Source organism: Pleuronectes platessa, chromosome 14, assembly GCF_947347685.1.
Source record: "Pleuronectes platessa chromosome 14, fPlePla1.1, whole genome shotgun sequence".
Classification (NCBI taxonomy): Eukaryota; Metazoa; Chordata; class Actinopteri; order Pleuronectiformes; family Pleuronectidae; genus Pleuronectes; species Pleuronectes platessa.
This window is the reverse complement of record NC_070639.1, coordinates 16,189,691-16,209,342: the sequence shown is the minus strand read 5'-3', so window position 1 is coordinate 16,209,342 and position 19,652 is coordinate 16,189,691. Positions and strand designations below refer to the sequence as shown.

The following is a 19,652-nucleotide window of genomic DNA, read 5'->3' as shown; positions in this document are numbered from 1 at the left end:
TGCTGCAAGAGCAGTAAAGGTGAAAGTACATAAACTACTTGGTAAGTAAAATGCTCTAGGTAATTGGGGCTAAATTTAACAGCTCAACTTTAACTTTATTACAAACATTATAATGTTTTCAATAGAGTTAAAAACATTGTAATGATAATATAATCTCATTTAATTATATTAAAGGATATATTTTTATTATACATAAAGAAGTACATATACAACCAATTATATAGAACTTAAGTTTAAGAAAATAAGCATATTTTTTCAGTAAAATATTAACATAACTGTGAACATTTTCTCATTTGTTTATTCTGTAAATATACAAGTTTTCATATAAGCCAACCAATAATAATTTAACATATTTATGGTCTTTTACGTGGTTGCAGTTTGTGACACAGGTCTGAATTTACATTATGACCTGAGTGATGATCCCTGTGATTTTTGACACAACCTAAGGAAACAGACTGTGAAAGGCTCGCAGAGGTTAAAAATTGACCTCATAAGAAATGACTAACTTAAAACATTAATCAATGTGGAAATCCATTAATAATCAATTTCATCTCCAAACTGTATGTACCGTCCAAAGTGTTAGGGTTCTTGGAGGATCTTTTGCTTTAGTGGCGCTAATAAAGAGAAGAGTGGGTGCTCTTCTATTTTCTACACTCTGACGTTTCAGCTAAAAATAGCCTCGGTATATTTTCGATGGAGTGGCGCCACCGGGGGTTCACGGGGATAATAACCATAATAATAACAATCATAATCATAATCATAATCATAATGAAGATGGTTTACTGTTGAGATGGTTGTATACAAAGATTCATCTAAAAACATTGGAATTCATGAATTTGTTCAAGTAACCATTGAATACTCCTGAGCGGTTTTGACGGACTGTGCAGACGATCTTTGAATTTTCTGGCGCAGGAATAATCGGAACGAGGAGCAAACAGGGGAATGTGGAGGGCGTGGAACCGATACTGCGCCATGTGGCCACCTCCGCCTGAGCCAATCAGAGGTGGCAGAGGCTGCTCCGAAACCACGTCAGGGCTGCGTGTGTGTCAGGTGCTACACAGTCTATGGTCAGGTGCAGAAAACCCCTGCTGGGGAAAAAAATCCCATAAGTGTAACATGTGTGATGAATGAGTTCAAAACAATGAGGTGTCCCCAACAAGCAGAGAGAAGGGGCAGTGGAGACCGATGATAAAGTTGTAGGTTGGTTTTTATTCATCACAGAGGTCAACAGTGGTTGATTAGATAAAGGTCACATGTGACATAAAGTGCAACATATACCAGCGCCTGACACAAGAGGAATATTGGGAGCAGTTTGTCAGAAGTGGAGAATAAAGTCCTCAGAGGAACTTGTACTTGAATACACGTGAAAGCCCTGCATTCAAAGTGGAGAAGTAGCAGCTAAATATCTCAAAAATCAAATAACTTCTTCTCAGATGTATATATGTATAGGTCATATTATTGTAGTATTGTAACAGAATTGTTTTGTATTTTATTTAAAATACATTATGATCTGCATTTCTGTAACTCACCATCCTGTCAGATAAACACAGTAAAGTAATAAATCAAATATTCCCTCTGGAAGTGAGATGTAAAAGTATGAAGCACTGTAGTACAATTTATAATAGGACGAATTTACATTCTTTTCCCCTTTATTTTTTCACCCTGCACTCTTCCCTGCTTTTTGGATCATCTCTGCCCTAGAGAGCTAACTGATAACGTGTTAGCTGACTGAAGATCAGTTTAAACAGACAGGGACAGACTGTATCTACCATTAACTCCTGTTTGACAACTGAAGTTCATCTGCTACTTCTCTTTAGTTGATCTTTTTTTACTTCAGTCTTTGAGTGCATATTTCCTCCATTTAGAGAACCTCAATGACCGTCCCAGATTTTTGGGGAAAAAAATAAAACCAGAGTCAAAGCATATTTTGTTGCTTGAATACATCTCAAACATGATCTCATAACAATCAGGAACATTGTCTAATTCATGACGGATTTATATCCTTAACTTTTAATCTCCCGATTGACACTTAACAAGCAACTTTACCCCACCATCATGAAGTCATGTGATTTCAGTAATATGATATCCATGCTAACCTACAGTAAAAGTATTTTTGACTAGATTTTGTTGGAAGAGGAAATAAACAGACTAAAGCTTAGGTGTCCCTCAATGTCCCAGTTTACCTGAATTCACCCTATACATTCTCATATGTCAACTCATCGCACTGCATTAAGTGAACAACACAGTGTGCAAACTAAACATTCAGTCTAATGTCATATGACATCTGTAAAAAATCATCCACGGCAGCATACATTCATACATTATGGCTTAACAGCATCTTAGCCTCTGTCCTTTCTTTCCTCGGCTGCTCTCCCTGCAGCAGAGTGAACCTGTAAACCTGTGGATGAGGAGGCACATTGACAGATACAGCCGAGTGGAAATCAGAACTTGATCTTGTGCAGCCCGGCGACCTGCCGCAGAGAGTCTCTTTGGTGTGAGCCCAGTCTGGTTTTGCTGCTCACCTCCTGCCACTGAGGAAAGCCGTGGCCGCTCACCAACTACGAGGAAGAAGATGATCAAACATAGTAGTAATTGATTATGTATCATTATAGTTCATAGTTATCCCCTAAAGGCAGAGAAACCAAATACTGCAAGTGTATGTTTGCAGTACATTAAATCTGAGATATTGTGTTCACAACATATTGCAGGCAGCGGTTGTTGCCAGTGCAGAGGCATGATAATAGCTGCTCTACCTATTGTACTGTAGCAATGTTCTGTAAACCGTGTTATTGATATTTACCATCACATGGCTGTTTCTGTCCAGGTGAATGTTTAGGACGGTGGTTTCCACCCAGGCGTCATCTGTGTTCCTGCAGTCATCTACATAACCCTCAGACACCTGGAACACAGTAACACAACAGCCGCCACAGGTTCATCGCTGTCAGTGTCAAGATGTGTGAGGCAGGAGTTGCTCGGTCACATCCCTACTAGGCTTTAGAAAAACAGAGTAAAGCATAATGCACCTGCCACTGAGGGCTCTTTGGAGGTGGAGGTCTTTACCCCTTCAGTAAACCCCTGAGGCTGACACTAGTGTGAGGGAGGACAATGATGGTCTCGAACCTGTGATGCCTGAAGCCAAAGCTCTCAGAGCCGAGGGTTCGAAAGTGCAAGACAGAATGGGGCAATCACTGATAATATAATGTTAGTTAGAAGCATAATGTTAGCAATGTTCATTTTAGCTGTGAAGCTAGTAACCTATATATGAACTGAGGAGGCAGGGTTTATGACCTAAACTTCAGCCAGCCACCAGGGGGCATCAGGAGGAGTTGGTTTCCCTATTGGGGAGCCGTCATATCATAAATCTTTATATACTTTTATTTAATCCACAACTGTCTTTTTTTTTTCATGAAAATGTAACTTTTCCTGTCACCAGCTGCAAATCACACAAGCCTGCCCCCTGGTGTCTGGTTTGGTCTTGCTGCTTTGTGTACCCCTCCACCTCTTCGAACTTTTATTTATTCACTGCTCCACTTGTTTTTTTCATACGCTTTACTGCTGACTGTGAACTTGTCTATCTGGTGTTAAATTATCAGAAGACAATGTGTTGAAAAGACCCACCTTTGTTCCCTCTGACACTTTTGCATTTAGTTTCTCAAACAGTGTCTTTCCCATGGTTTTCTTGAGCGTCACAGGCAGCAGACCATCAGGTTGGACGGGTCCCTGAGGGTTTAAATGTCTTTAGATTTATTTGAACATCTACAAAAGTAAAGATAAAAAACCCTGAAGTTAACAAACAGTCGGACTCACCCCAGGAAAAGCCAAGTTTCTTTGGCTCTCGTCCCAGACTGCCAGATACTCCAAAGCAGATCTCTCACTGTCTCGCCAGCTGGAAAAAAAAAACTTTAAGAACCATAGATCGTGCCATACAATGCAGTGGCAGGTAAACAGACATTGCAGGAGCACACAAATCGTTATACCGTGTGACAATAAGGTCTAGGTTCAGATTTGGACCCAGTTGGCTGAGTGCACCTCGTCCCCTGAGGCCAGTCCTCCCTCCTGGGTTTCTGATGACAGAGGACATACATTTTTCAGACATCGAGACATGTATGATTGCTATAAGTGTCATTTGATGCTTTATGTCTCTTATGTTATATCATACCTGTAATTATCTTTTGCCTCGGATTTCAATCTGTGTTGAGAAGGAAGAGATTAAATATAAGGGATGAGAAGAGAGGAGATATTAATTAGAAAGTGGAGTTAAGGTCAGAAAGTCAAACTTCAATCTGAAGCAGACGTTCATTCATTAAATGCCAGACTAGCAGAATAAAAAATAAAAAAAACTATATAACACAGTAGAGAAAGCATAGGTCTCCTTCAATAGGAAAATATTTGGTTATTTTGATAAGACACTAATTGAAAAGGTATCTTCACAACGAGTCATAAAGGGACATAACATCATGAATGAAATAAATCCTACCCATCCACATGGTCCCCACTGTCTTCGGAGGCATAATGAGTTGGGTTGTAGGAGCTGAAACTGACCTTAAAAGAGGAGGACACAAAATCAAACCAGATTCAACAAACCCAGACCATCTTTTCGTGCAGAGCTCTGATGAATCTGTGGTAGAGATGCGCTGTGTGAGAATTACCTCCCAGGGCACTTTCTCCTCCGGCACAGGGAAGCGCCGGATCTTGCTGTTTGGATAGTGAAACCGACGGGCGTTCACGTGGAACCCGTCCTCTTTCTCGGACACATTTATCAAAGTGTCAGGGGTTTCATCTGTTGTAGGTGATGCTGCAGGGCAGAATCCAATAAGAGTGCAAACAAAAGGAGATTTAACACAAAATAAAACTGCAAAATAACAATAGTTAAATCAACAACGATGGTGAATGAGGAATTTGGCTCCTGACTCAGTGATTGTGCTTCTTTTGTGGCAGGATTCAGAGATTTCAGATTGTCCATAATCCACTGCAGGGCTCGGGTTGACAGGGCAACCTGATGAGACATAACAGAAGTGGGTCAAATACTGAGTGATGGCTGCTTATATAAAGCTAAAGACGACCGATTTTGCCCTCGCTCGCTCCCACAGAATATGTGAAATCTCACAGACACAGGTGCAACAGTAGTGATAAGAAAAATCCAGGTCACAACCTGCTCCTCTAATCGGGCCAGTCTCTTCACCATGGCAGCAGAGCTCGGCTCCTCTTCCCTCTCCAACCGATCTGCTATTGTCGTAACCCTCAGGAAACAAACAGGAACGGTAAGTCATTTGTTTGAATATCATTCCTGGTCTATTAGGATGGACAAACGTGAAAGTGACGTTTATGTTCTCACCCAAATCGACAAACTATGCCTTTAGAACTGTTTTAACGGATTTTGTGACCATTAGAGGGCAGTGTAACAAACTGTAAACAGGATATTGACATTTTTGTATCTTTAAGTGGATGTGGCAAATTCTTTACATAATCATTGGATATTTGCATATCCAACTGTTACAGAGCAACGTCATGTTTTCTTTTAGCTCTGTTTTGGTCTCTACCCACAATTTGGGGAGGTAACCTTTAGGTTTACAAACCTTGTTTGATCTGCTCACAACATGTATTAAAGGAGTGATGAGAGTCTCACGAAGACAACAGTATCCTAGAGGATTATTTTGCAGCTACATTCCTGTGGGACTTTACTTTTGGGCTGTGTCCAGGATGCGTCGCTCCATGCTCTGACTCTGCTCCTGCTTTGTGGATATCAGGTATCTGTCTTTCATCAGCGCCTCCCAGGACAACAGGTCCTCGTCCTCTATCTCAGAAAGCTTATTATCTGAAACACGGTGTCACATGCTCAGCGTCACTACCTTAGAAGTCTGCAGCATAGCATCATAGAGTCAATAGCCTGAAGTTATTAACTCAATACTCACTGAACTCCTTGGACCTGACGGGCGGCTTGCACAGCACAACATGTCTGATGAAGAGGTAGAGGTGGCCGAGGATGATGAAGGGAGGCGGGGCGGCTGGGCGGCTGTGGTACTCCTTAATGAGCTCATATCTTTGAAACTTCCATATTCGGTCGGTGTTGTCCTGCACTTGCTGGAACGTGAAACTGCGGGAGAATGCATCGGGACCCGACACGCAGGAATGTAACAAGACACAAACGCACAAGAGACGAGGGAAAATGTCTCACTCATTAAATGATGATAGCCGTGTTGAGGGGAACTCACTTGAAGATGGCTATGAGCAGGTTGAGCAGCAGTATGTTGGCAAAGAGCAAGTAAATACAAAGCATGATGATGGTGAGCCACTCAGGGAAGGCTGGCGTTTGGTTTTCATTCAGCACTGGACACTTGGGCTTCAGGGGATCGGTGCCGTTCATGGTGCAGGAGTCGATGTCAAACGCAGTATCTGCAGAGGGCAAAGAGATTGTTTTCTTTGTGGTAAATTCTTAAAAAAAAAAAAAACTTCAATGTCAAAAGGCGGAAAGAGTGTTTTCCTTGGTGTATCGAATCTACATTTAATCTGTAAAACTGACATTTCTGCCCTGTGGTTGTATTCCTATGCCAACCAGTTCAGTTTCAGTCTTTACATTTTTTCCCCCCAGAATCATATGAAGACAATGTGACCTTTGACCTTCAACCATCAAATTCTAATCAGGTCATCCGTGAGTCCAAGTGAACGTTCACTCGAGTTGTCATGTGTTCAAAAGAATGAGGCAGAAGAAACACCCAAAAAACATAATGACTCCGAACATTGGCTGTCTCTGTCATGGAGGCATAACTGTATTTACATACAAAGAATAATTAAAACTACAAAATGTTTCAACTACTAAAAAAAACACTGTTCTCCATCTTTACTCACTATCAATATTGGAGGGGAAATCTCCAAATATGATGAGGTATGGCTCGTACACTGCCCCACGGACAATCCAGTCCAGCCGATTGTCGTTGTGGATGAGTATGCCTTGTTTGGCCACGCCGTACGCCACCACCCAGATACTCAGCAGGAACATGAAGAAGAACAAGTCCGTCATCTGGAGGACAAACGGACACAACAGTCACAAGACAGAAGAAGAAATGGACACATCTGGATACTTTGACGAGCAACATGTGAAGTATGCACAGCGGTGACTTTCATCTGGTGGCCGACTTTTACTGAGGTGCGGTACTTTAGAAAACTATGTGTTTGCTGCTAAAAGTTCCAATAGGCTGCACTGCAGCTCAAATATTGTCATGTAAATCATGAAAGGAATAACTGAAACAAGCTGAATGAATATTCCATCTTTGAGGATGGTCAGACTGAAAACCGCAACACAGAAACACCTTATATTCAACCCAAACACCTTATATTCAACTCAGAAACACCTTATATTCAACACAAACACATTATATTCAACACAAACAGCACAACTCATCTGCAGACACCAGACAGAGGCCCAGTGGAGACTCTTTTTGTGTCGGATAAAGTTTTTTTTGCAGCATATTCCCTCAGGTCAGCATGTAACCCCCTCACCATCCTCCTGACTATGATGATTTTGGGTCCCAGAGTTCGGCTGATAGTGAAGATGGCCATGAGGCGGAGGCAGAAGACCACAAAGTCGATGCAGAGGAGGATTTTACCCGCGTAGAACAGCTCGGACGTCAGCCTGAAATAGAAAATACACAGATGACCCATGCAGCGCAGCGGGAGCACTCAAGTGTTTGTCTGACAGGAAGGAAACTAACCTAAAAGCGAGGCCAATAATAAACAGGAGGGCGGAGAGGACGTCTAAAATATTCCACAGGTCGTGGATGTACATCTTGGCTTTCTTACGAAACCCAAAACCATCAGGATCATGAAAGAGCTGAGATGAGAGAGGGGACAATTTATTTTGTAGAAGATGTAGTGATCAATAAATCATATATTTTTTCAAATAAGAAAAACTCTGTTGACACAGTAATTAGTTCCAATAAAAAGGGTCAACTCCTATGTGTGTGTGTGTGTGTGTGTGTGTGTGTGTGTGTGTGTGTGTGTGTGTGTGTGTGTGTGTGTGTGTGTGTGTGTTTGCTAACTGCAGCCTCTCACCTGTCTGATCTCCTCAAACACTAGAGACATCAGCCAGATGTAGAGCAGCAGCTCCCCTACAGAGGGCGTAGCCTGGAAGTCGATCATGAGCACCACAGCAAACAGGAAGAGGAAGGCGAAGTAAGACACGATATTCCAGTAGAACTTGACCTGTGGGGAGCTGAAGAGACAAACCAGTCTGGACCAGCTGCTCAGAGGCTTCAGGTGCTGCTGGCTGGGGTCACTGTGGACAGAATGGTATTATACAGATTATATTTCATGTTATATATTTTGTTATCATACCCAAGTGGCATTTTTATCTTTAATCATTGTATTGATAAATTGTCAACAAATAAGTACTTACAAGGCACGAGAGTTAGTTCTTATTGTACTTCCTGTCACAGTCTCGATTGTCTTGATCTCCTCTTTCTTCTCGTTTTCTCTGTGGATGACTTCATCTGGTCTAGAGTGAAAATCATAACATCAATAATAACCGTCACAGATGTGTTCATAAAATCACATATTAATGACATGGCTGTAAACTGAGATAACATTCACATCGAAGCATGTTCATCTTTGATAAATGTGTTATAAATTAAAATAACGAACCATGTTTGGTTGGACAAAAAGAACAGCAAGATTAAATATATATAAATGGATCTTCTCTAATGAATTCTAATGTCCTATTAGTAGGGTGCTGGCAAGAAAAGTTCCGGAAAACGTCCAAAGTTCTGTTCATGTCTGACACCAACCATAGAGTCATCTTGTCTAAACTTTTACACTGACCTGAAAACCAGAAAGCCAGTGTAGATCAGGGGGAAGAAGACCATGCAGACCATCACCCTCCACACAGGGTTGTCCACTGAAAGCTCACCACACCAGATCTGAGTGAGAAGAGCCTGAAGGAGGACAGACAGGAAGGTGAGCAGATGGCATCATGCATAAGGTCCCATTCATCGAGATATGAATTCACAAATCAAAGGCAAAAATTATCAGATTCGAACAAATCTAAAGAAGTTTACTGTACCTGGACTCCTGATTGAGCTACAAAGCTTTTATCATTAGCCTCCAGTGCCAGCCTCAGACACGTCGTCTTTCCCCAAAACGGTGATGAACGGACCAACAGCTTCTGAGCCCGCTCCTCATCGCTGTTGTGGCAAATGCTAAACACACCTGAGACACACACCCATACACACAATGAAGATAAATGCTAACCTGGTAAAATAACTGTCCGTACAGTAAAGCCACTCATTATGTGTGGGGTATTATTACCGATGGCGTGTTTCTCATAGTGATCGGCGAGCTCTTCCATGGCCTCTGCCTCGTCCGCATCACAAATTTCCTCGGCCATGCTCTTCAGGATCTTGCTGGCGGCCAGAGCAGCACAAATGCCGTCTCTGCACTATACAAACAAACACAACCACGGATACAGATACAGACACAGAGAAAAAAACATGACAACTTTAAACCTTTGTCCACACAAATTTGTTTTCATCACCTGCTCCCAGGAAATTTCCGCCAGCTCCTTATTGCTCTGGACGACAGCCCAGAGGAAAAGGTGTGTGCCTGGGTCCCTCTGTGCTTCCACCTTGTCCTCGCTGAGTGGACCTCCGGAATCCCACTGATGTTTAGACAGCTCGAGGGAACGTTAGGAAAAGTATTGCATTAATTGATGAACGGTTCTAGAAATGATTTCAGAACTATTCTGGTATAATTGTCATAAATGTCTAACCTTGAGTGGTTTATTCAATTTATTCAATCGCAGTTTTTTTTCTTCTCGCTCATTTTGAGAAGAGACTATGTACGATGGATAAACCTACTCACAGATGTGGACGTTTCCTCAATAGCCATGTTGAAGTGGTATGCCCTGTTGGTGGGAGGAGGGTAGAGGGGCTTGGTGAAACTGCCCAGCAGGCGACGCACCTCACTGCACACGTGAGTCATGGAGATGGTTTCAGGTTGCCTGCGGCGAGTTCGACGCCTGATGTTGAACTTTTGTCCCCTGGTCCTGCTCGAGCTTTGAACTCGCTTGGCCAGCCGGCGGAGAAAGAAGCAGCCGGGAAGCTGCTTGTAGAGCTCGCACAGCGTCTCCTCGTCCTGCAGGAAGTCCCTCAGACTCACGCCGTTCTCCAGCAGCAGACTCACAAACTCAGGCTTGTTGCCAATGAGGGCGGAGAGCATGGCCCAGTGGAGGTCACTGGACTAAAGTGAGATCACAAGGCACAATCAGCATCCCAGTGCTCTGTGTGATACACTATTTTTGAGATATTTGATTGCTTGTGTTTCATTGAAGGGACTGGTAACTCTTTAATGTCAGGTTCATGTGTGAAGGGAGAAAGAATCATACCTTTTATGATATCGTTCATACTAATTTATGATATTTTCTGCCCCTTGTATTCTAAAATCTTTAGAATATGAGGCTATCAACCTTATATTTGGATGAAGCTTGACATTTGTTTTTTACAAATAAAACATTCAATTTTTTTCGAGTATTACAGAGAACAAAATTTAGATTTAAAAATTGATAAATACAAAATCGATTTATTGTTTTTACTTGTATTCTTAAATCTCCATTTGATATTATGATATGTTCTCCTTTCAACTTAGTCCTCTCTGTTTTACAGCCACAAGTTGAAATCATAGACTTTAAGAAAAATTTGCACTTGAATAAACATCGACGTGATAAAAACGTCCTAAATATAAAACATCTACGAGAAAATGTGTATTTTGACCTTTTCATATTTGGTCTATACAATCTGCTAACATGGAGGAGGCCGTAATTATGACCTATGCTGCAGCCAGCCACCAGGTGGTGATTGAGACACTTTGGCTTCACTTTTCGGGAGCTGTCATGTCGTCCATCTTTATATATAGTTAGTTTGTGATGGGATGAGAAGGCTGTTTGTGGGCCAGATCAAAGATGGTGTCGTTGTTATGTTGTGTAATGGACAGACCCACCTTCCACTGGCTCTCTTCAGTGAAAATCTCAGTCTCAGCTATGTCCACTCGGTTCCAGGCAATAGCCAGCTCCAGCTGCCTCCTCCAGCAGTGTGACTCACTGGTCCTTGAAGCTGAGCAGAGAATTAGATTGACACCATTTAAGAGGGAGAGTGATAAATCATATTAAGATGTAGAGAACTTGGATTAAGTTGGATTGACTGATGCAGAGCTCAGTTTTTCATTATATGACGATTAAACCAGCAGCTAGTTCCACTGTTCATGATGATCATTATCCTTTTTTATTATTTGATTTATTGTAAACTCATAACCTCTCAGAATATTGTGAGCAGCTTGGTGGTGCAGAGCTTAGCGCTGTCGTCTCACAGTTCTTGGTTCAGACAGGATCTTTTTGTGACTCTCTCACCCATTGGACAAACCCAATGACCGTCAAAGGATAAGTGGCATAGACAATGTAGAGGTCGTTCTCAATTCAAGGTGATGTCTTCAAATCGCTTTGTCCAACATGTGAGGATTGTGTTTTGGTGTTGTGTTGTTTGTTGTGTCTGTTTGTTCGTGCCTGCTTTGGGGTCCAAACCTTAACTAAAACCTTAACACAACCAACAGTTCAATTAAATGCAACGTAAAGTAGAGAAAAGCATCAAACCCTCACATCTGAGAAGCTGGAACCAGTAAATGTTGCACTTTTTGTTTGATTAGTGACAAAAATATTTATTAAAAATAGAAATTTGATGATCAATTTTCACTCAGTTGACAAATCGATTATTTTGCTATCTACACAGTTAAGTGTTACGTGTGCAGCTATATTGTCCGGGTTGCAAATTGTGTTTACACTACAACAAAGATACCCTGAGAATTTTGAGACTACAAAACTATGGATCTACAGCAGCTGAGTGAGCAGGACCACTGCCTGGAAATGCATTATAATTACTGCAGTGGAGCTCGCTCATGGAAACAATGTGCACCAGAGTTCAGCTAGAGTGGTGATTCATCATGGTCAGAGCATTAAGTGAGAGTCCCGGGTGGAGGGCTCACTTCCTTTTAGTGCATTTTGGCTCAGTTTTCCTTAATGCATTCAGCTTGTTCTACAGGGGTTGAATAAATAAAAAAATCAAGACACTCACAAAGCAGAATGTGTTTTACACATACTCATTTCTATAATTGATCATTTGTAGCAACTGCAACTAAAATAAATTATCAAGTAAAAAATATCAGAACAAATATCTCTGCTGGTTTTCAAACTTGCAGCATTTGATACCTCAGTCCATTAATCTACTTCTCAGAGAAGCAACATAATTGTTACGTTACATTATTGTTATATTGATGCTCTTAATACTGTGTTGTGCAACTTCAGTTTGTCCAGCCAGCTACTAAATATTTTGTTGAAACCCTACTCCTACCTTTGAGTAGTGCTTGAAGAATAGCAACATCCATATCTCCGTGGCTGTCCTCGCTTACTCTGAACACGGTCAGCAGGTGAGGCAACCGGATGATGTCCTGAATCTGCAACAGACAACGAACCGGGTGGGGACAGCCAGGCAATCAAACGTTCTGAAAGGTAGTCATTATGTTTGCATGGCTCTTTTCAATGTCGCTAATTTAGTTAATGGGAGTGACAAGATGGCTTTTATCCTCATGTGTTGTAGGTAACGTAAAGCAGAATGTCGTCAGCCTAAAAATGAAGATTATTATATTTTCCCGATGATGAGTCCAAGAGGAAGAGGTGAAACAGACTTCAGGTGCACCACAAGTTAGATGAACAGTAGAGGATGAAGGGATCCACCATCCTCCACACTATGATCCACTGCATCAAATCAAGTACAGCACTGAGGTCCAGTAAAACCCTCTGGAGCATAGTTTCTGGGCTATGATGAGATCTAATCCAGTTTTAAATAAAACTACAGAAATAAACCGCAGTAATTCATCTGTAATTGTTGAGGTGTTGATCGGATCACGTACCATTTTGGTCCATGTTATGACCAGTGTTTCATCCTCTTGGCCAAAGAACTTCTTCATCAACTGGCAGACAAGGGCAATAGTAACCCGCTTCATCGGCAGTCCTGCGACTTGGGCGATCAAATCTGCTATTCTCCCCGAGCCCTCCAGGACCACACAAGGTGTTCCATTTATCATGGCATTATAGATGGTCTGAAAGGAGACGCAAATTCAGACATAGACAGACAACAACAAGGAGGCTGGGAACTGATGACTCACATTCAGAGTGCCTGGTCCTCCATCCAAAACCAGACACACCACAGGGATGGTCACACCGCTCACTGTGGTTTGGACAATACAAAAATCTATATTAAAAGCCGGGTAGATGAAACAGAACAGATTTGAGATGCTATCTGTATTGGCTTTCTGCATTTGTAGACAATGCATCAGTTGCTTTTAACCTTTATTTCCGAGATGCTTCCCGGAGATGCACCTCTCCAGACGACTGCGCAGCTCGATCTCCACACCGTAGCGTCCGTTGGTCCCGTCATCCACCAGCAGGAAGTGGGTGTGGTTGTTATCGAGGCAGGACAGCCGGCCCTGGCCATTGATGTCCATCAAATAATGGGCTGGGTAACAACCCTGCAGCGAAGTTGGTGGCATAAGAGGATTGAAATGATATCGAAAGATGAATCTATTCTATAAAGACGACTTAACAACGCATCACGAGAAAGAGAAGCCGTGTGTAAGTGTGTTTTTCAAACCTCTGAATTCACCAAGGCGTCTCTGTTGTGAATCACTCCCCAGGTCGCGACTCCGATAGCCACGATCTGACCGTGTGTGGAGGAGCTGCTCAGGGCGTGGTCCCTCACAGCCTGCCCCACGTGCTTCATCACACCTGCATGGGTGCCACCGGTGATGATCCAGGCACCTGTGAGCAACACAACATCTTCAAATTCAATCTCAGAGAAACATCATGATGAAGAGTAGGTTCATGTTCACACACGGGACAGTGGAGTGGGGCTGCGGGGACTTCCTGAGTTTCCAGTCTTTGTGCTATTCAACATTCAAGAGATCAAAGATAAACTCAACTGTCCCGGGAAGGGGGGAAGTGTGTATTGGGCTCTTCACTGGTTCATGGTTCTTCCATATCAAACTGGTAAAGCTATAACTTCAGGTACAACTTGTATGCATTAGGGTACTGTCATGTTGAAACCAAACTGGAAGCTCACTGTCTCCCTCTATTGTCTGAAATATCATTCAACCCTGCAGCTTTAAAATTTAATTTAATTGGAGGGGACGTTGCTCAAACCAGATAAAACAACATAAAACTTCACCAACAATAATCACACCAGGTTCTGTTCGACTCGACGAAATAAATGAATAAAAGAAATGAAAATAAATCCCTCAAGACGTTCCTGAGATATCATGCTTGCAATAATGGGAAGGAAAGACAAACAACTCGAACTGCGTATGTTTTTTTTTCTCAGACAAACAACAGACAAACAACTGAAAACAAAGTTCCTCCGGCCACATAGATTTAAAAACCTCAAACCTCAAATGTGTGGTCTATATACTTTATAATGTTTTCTGCACAGCTGATCTTCACACTGTTTTCACATCTAGTATAAAAATACGTTACTTTACTACAGGGTGGTTCGAGGATTTTTCTAAATCAGGGGACAATCAAATGTTTTGCCTGGGCCCCCCCGGCCCTGCCCCAGATCCGCCCCTGCTTTCCTGCACAATAAACCAACAGGAAATGACCCGATTTACAAATGTCAATCAAACAGTGACTTATTAAAAGTGCTGGATATTTCCCCAATGATTTGATACTTAATATGTTTCTGCATAACATCATTATGACACTTGGACAGCTCCCTCACACGTCTCTCTCTCCGGCTGACTGACCTGTCGTCTGGGCCACTTTGATCAGACCTCGGTGGAACATGTTCTTGAGACGAGCCTTCAGGTAGAAGTTCTTGGCTCCTCCGGTCACTGAGATCAGCAGGTTGGGAGGAGAAAGCTTCCACTGCTCTGTCAGTAAGTGGTACAGGTCTTCAGGGCTGGTGTCTGCGGACACTCGCACATACTGTGATGGACACAGGTGGAAAGGAAGGGAGGGATGAAGACACATTTGCTTTCACTTCACTCATGTTGACATACTGGAGAGAAAGGATCGGGTCACCTTTCCTGTCTTTCGGCCCGAACCACCGAAGCTGATGTCTCCGTAGGCATCGGTGGGGACTTCATGAACGTGTCTGTGTTTGTCCCACGACTCCCCAGTGAAGTCCTCCGGCTTGATGGCTTCTTCCACATGATCGTTTTTTGAGTAACCACACTTACATACGTCCTCTCTGCTGGGTCACAGAGGACAAAGGGGCATAACATGAGCACATACCTGGCAGTGTTGATATTTAGTCCCTCAGCAGACAGTGTGATGAGAGTAGCAGCTGCTGGGGAGAACTAATACATTCATTCATGTAGCTTTTCTTTAGTATCTCCGTGTCATTGTGCACTGGCAACATCAACAAGGTCACTTCCACCTTTCAGCAAACCGACACAGCACAAAGCAGCTCGGCCTACCTGACACCTTTTTCAAAGAGGCGACATTCCGTCTTGCAGATGTTCTCCCTGATCCAGGAGCCGAACGCACAGCGCTGGAAGGAAGGGGAGAGAGAGAGATGCTTAGAGGGTCTGGCTACGCTGACAGCCAGAGCGTGAACCAGCTCCGATTCCACCTCAGCCTCTCCCATCACAACATGGGAGGGCCACACTGCTCAGATCTGCCCCACCAGACAGCCGACAGCCCGGCAGCATGAGAGGAGAGAGGAGCCTCTGCAGCCGGGGCTGTGGGTGCTGGCTCAGCACACTGCATCAGTGATGTCAGTGATGTCAGTGCTGAGACACAGCAGAGGAAAATCTGAGCGAGCCTCCTCCTCATCGGACAGAACGTTGCCCGACACCGGTTCTGGATCAATAAAATACTGCATTACTGAGAGTGGATTAATATCATGACACAGCAAAAATAATGCAGTTTATTTTTGTTACAAGAGGATACATTTTGCAGTTTTTGATATTGATCAGAGTTATTTGTCGTACTTAAGGGATATAATTCATGTTTTTCACAAAAATACAGTACACTCACTCAAGTACTGTATCTAAGCCCAGTTTTGGGGTGCTCTTGATTTTATGATTTATACCGATAGTGTTTCCCCATCTTTTTTAACATCTTATATATTAATATTATCCACACAAAACATACTGGACAAAAAATGTTGTCCCGAGCTGCACTTCAGCCTGAATGTTATTAACTGGAATTCAATTATTATTTTAATGGCTCAACTTTCTCTCACATTATTAGTCTTGTTTTTTCTGTTTTTATATTCACAGACATCTATGTTGTTGCTACATCCATCTTTTAAGTGTCATTCTGCTTTTGACAAGAAACCTTTCTCGAATCGTAGGCAGACAGCATTGAGTCTATCACTGTATGTATCTTCTGATATCAATAAAGTTCATGTCTTTCCTTGACCTAATGAAAGTTTCATGAGAAAAATAAATATTGTTTTAACTTTTGACCTCTGCCACCTGATTAGCTTCCTGTCCCTGCCTTCCCCACCTGGTAAACCCCTTTATACAGCCCCCCCCCTCTCTACAGTTTAGTGCCAGATTGTCTTGTTACCCTCATGTCCATCCATTCAAGTGTTTCTCCCAGCAATGCTAACCCATTTACAACATGTATTTATGTTTTTGGACTGTGGATTTTCGTCTGTTTCTTGTTGCCTCATCTGAACTGAACCTTTTGTCTGGTCGTCTGATTCTTCTCTGCGTTTTGATTACACTGGTTTCAATACGAGTAAACGTATCAGACTCCTCTGCTGCTTTCTTAATGGAAAATTACATACGGATCATTTATTTCCCACAAAATGCTTTTATTTTACTCCCTTACAGGCACTTAGAATGAAAACCTTACCCTTTGAACTGGATTTATTTAATCTTTGGTTCATCCATTGCCGTACAGTCACTTTTACTAGTGAGTAAACGTCCCTTCTCACCATGGTAATTGTTGAGTAATGATCCCTGATCATGAGGAGAAATACAACAGGCGCACACTCACCCTTTTAAATCCAGAAACCTCCTGATTTACTCCATGTTTGCTCTGCTGCAGCTGCTTGATCAATCCCTCTGGTTGGACCTTGTTCTCAGATTTCTGCAGCATTGCTGAGGAAGTCACAAACAAAAGGTCTAAGGTTTGACTATAAGAAGATAAGTTGCAAGCTTCTGCTCTGAACGCACACTGGAGGTGGAGGCAGACAGTCAATCCTCATCTATAAAACCTTTAGAGTGATGGTGCTTCAGTATTCTGACGAGGGCTTTTATCTCCCCGACATGTGATCTGTTGTTCATTATCGCTTCTTCCTGCACCGAGGCCCCTTGAGCAGCGAGCAAGGAGCTCTCATCTCCAGCACATGGATTTGAAAGTCTACATTGATCCACTTATTCATCCATCATGTTCTACAGTGGCAATAAATGCTTCGGATGACCCAGCTGGACAGTACGATGAAGACATTAACAAAAAAAGATTTTGAGAATTTAGTCGTAATTGAGATTACAATAGTGTTAGGGCCACATTTGGTGAAATTCGAAAATAATGTTGTAATATTCTCAGACCAATGTGATTAAACGGAAACAAGGCCAAATAGACAGTTTCTTGCACAATCTTTTCAAAGTCCTGATACTTCTGAAAATATGGTGCTGATATGCCAAATGATTAAGTATTTTTTATTATTTGTGATACCTAAACTAAAGCATAACTAAAGAAGTAAACCACATTCCTCAATCAAACGCAGGCGATAGAATGATCAGATTTTCCTCCTCTAATATGACACGGCGTAAACTTGACTTTTCTTGTAAAACTACAACCTCTCTATCGTAATTATAACGCCTTTATTATTTTTGGTGTAATTACTTGTTTTGTACTTAAAGTTAATTATAATAACATATCAACCTTATAATTGCAATAATGACTTTATACTCATAATAAAATGAAAATCTCATCAAATTACCCCCCCTTCTCTTTAAGTGTCTCTAATATGCTCAGAGAGAAGAGAAGCTATCATCCAGTCAGTTTCACCTGACCACCCAAAAAATGTAATATGTATATATATATAAATATAAATATTTGAGCTCAACACACCCAAGAAGGTGAGTCAGCAAAACACACTTTATATAATTTCTGAAGACAAAGAAGTGACAAGTTATGGTGAGTTTTAGATAACTTTACCCTTCGTACTGTCTTCAGACGCTCCTCTCACGCGGACGAACGACAGCAGGAGCATGAAGGGGTTTCCGGCGTCTGCCTGGAGCAACACACACTTTCAGTCGTGTGGTTTGTGTTTCATGTCATTTTCCAGGCGTTACAACAGTTTGTCAAACAACACATGTTGCCAGGTGACACCTTCAGAGTATTGTCCCAAGGGGATCTGGTTACTGAATGGAGCGCTGGTTGGTTTTCAGGTGTTAAAACAGTGTCTGTGCTGAAAACTCATTAAGAAAGAATGACCAGTAGATCCTGAATAAAGTTAGGGCAATTACAGCTTATTTATTTGTTATTATTCACCACTAGTGGCAGCAGAGGGCGCTGTTTCTCAGTACAAGTTACATAGTGTTGCTTTGACCTGTTGATAGAGTCTATCGGATCCTTCAGTTTGTGAGCAGGCTACTAGAACTCTTCCCTCTCATGTGGTATCAACCACCACAGTTGCCAATGAAGACATTGAATGACACATCAGACCTTCATGAATTGTTCTTGTGTAATCTGATTTCCCGGTTGTTCTGAAATTCCACCACCAGATGTCAGCACCTCACCAATAATCACAGCTGGTCACGTGCTTGAACTCAGCCGTCAGTTTTTCTGCAGGAGAGATGTGAGACCTTTTTGTAATGAAACGTGATTCAGAGGATTTTCATTGTGACAGAAAGAGCTTATCAAACAAACTTGCATATAACTGATCAAAGCTTTATCAAACACAAAGGTGACACCTGTTAATCACCAGCTGGAGTCCAAATCCCCAACATTGTTTTTTTTTGTACTAAACAATAGAAACAAATCAATAATTGAGAAATGTGTCAATCAAATGCAAACTCTTTATTTCTATTTATTAAATCTAATAGCTTTATTTCTTACTGTCTAATTATAACCTAAATATCATATATTACCATATTATTAGCAACTATGATCTTTTTAAGACTAAACTAAGATTAAATCCAGAACTTCCTGTGTGGTTGTGTTGTGCCACTGACCACTGCAGTTTCAGTTTATATCAGTTAATTTCCAGACTCCTATGAAGTCTCTGTGACCCTTCATCACCCGAATCTTATCAGTTCATTTCTGAGTCTAAGTGAACATTTGTGCCAAAATTTAAAAGCTTTTCTCGAGGCATTCTTAAAATAAAGCGCTCACAATGCAAAAGTTTTTTTTGTGAAGTGAGTGACTTAAACTTTAACGTCAGAGTTCTTCATCTTTGATTCCAAGTGAGCATTTGTACAAAATGTGTTCACAAGAATAAAAGTGACAGACGTACCAACATATGAACATATGGACGGACCACCTGAAAACATGGCTCCGGCCACTGGTTGTCACTGGTGCAGAAGGATAAGAATGGAAAGCTTGTACTGTGGATATTGGTTTAAATGATAGAAATAGACTGAGAGCTTCATCATGGTGA

General features: G+C 41.8%; 1 protein-coding gene across 1 annotated transcript; it reads right to left on the bottom strand.

The window, feature by feature from the left end:
- Positions 1–1,189: 1,189 nt before the first annotated feature.
- On the bottom strand, positions 1,190–18,265 carry trpm2 (transient receptor potential cation channel, subfamily M, member 2). Its single transcript, XM_053440410.1, has 34 exons — positions 18,209–18,265; positions 17,042–17,145; positions 15,508–15,581; positions 15,110–15,281; positions 14,833–15,013; positions 13,686–13,852; positions 13,383–13,563; positions 13,201–13,262; positions 12,946–13,134; positions 12,387–12,489; positions 10,987–11,099; positions 9,853–10,230; positions 9,527–9,664; positions 9,301–9,430; positions 9,056–9,201; positions 8,815–8,927; positions 8,393–8,491; positions 8,050–8,272; positions 7,710–7,828; positions 7,498–7,630; positions 6,847–7,018; positions 6,213–6,393; positions 5,913–6,094; positions 5,683–5,815; positions 5,153–5,240; positions 4,912–4,996; positions 4,650–4,795; positions 4,478–4,542; positions 4,160–4,189; positions 3,978–4,064; positions 3,808–3,886; positions 3,619–3,720; positions 2,801–2,899; positions 1,190–2,558 (listed from the first exon to the last, which is right to left on the bottom strand). Exons 1-34 carry the CDS (start codon positions 18,261–18,263, stop codon positions 2,442–2,444), a joined length of 4,446 nt encoding a protein of 1,481 aa, XP_053296385.1. The 5' UTR covers positions 18,264–18,265; the 3' UTR covers positions 1,190–2,441.
- Positions 18,266–19,652: the final 1,387 nt, after the last annotated feature.

What these genes read in the sequence shown, in the direction of transcription:
- trpm2 (XM_053440410.1), bottom strand. Translation starts at nt 18,263, where the DNA reads ATGCTCCTGCTGTCGTTCGTCCGCGTGAGAGGAGCGTCTGAAGACAGT. An exon ending in CTGAAGAGAGCCAGTGGAAG is followed by an intron (nt 10,231 to 10,986) that starts GTGGGTCTGTCC and finishes ATCTCACTTTAG; the next exon opens with TCCAGTGACCTCCACTGGGC. An exon ending in ATCCTGGACACAGCCCAAAA is followed by an intron (nt 5,241 to 5,682) that starts GTAAAGTCCCAC and finishes TTGTTTCCTGAG; the next exon opens with GGTTACGACAATAGCAGATC.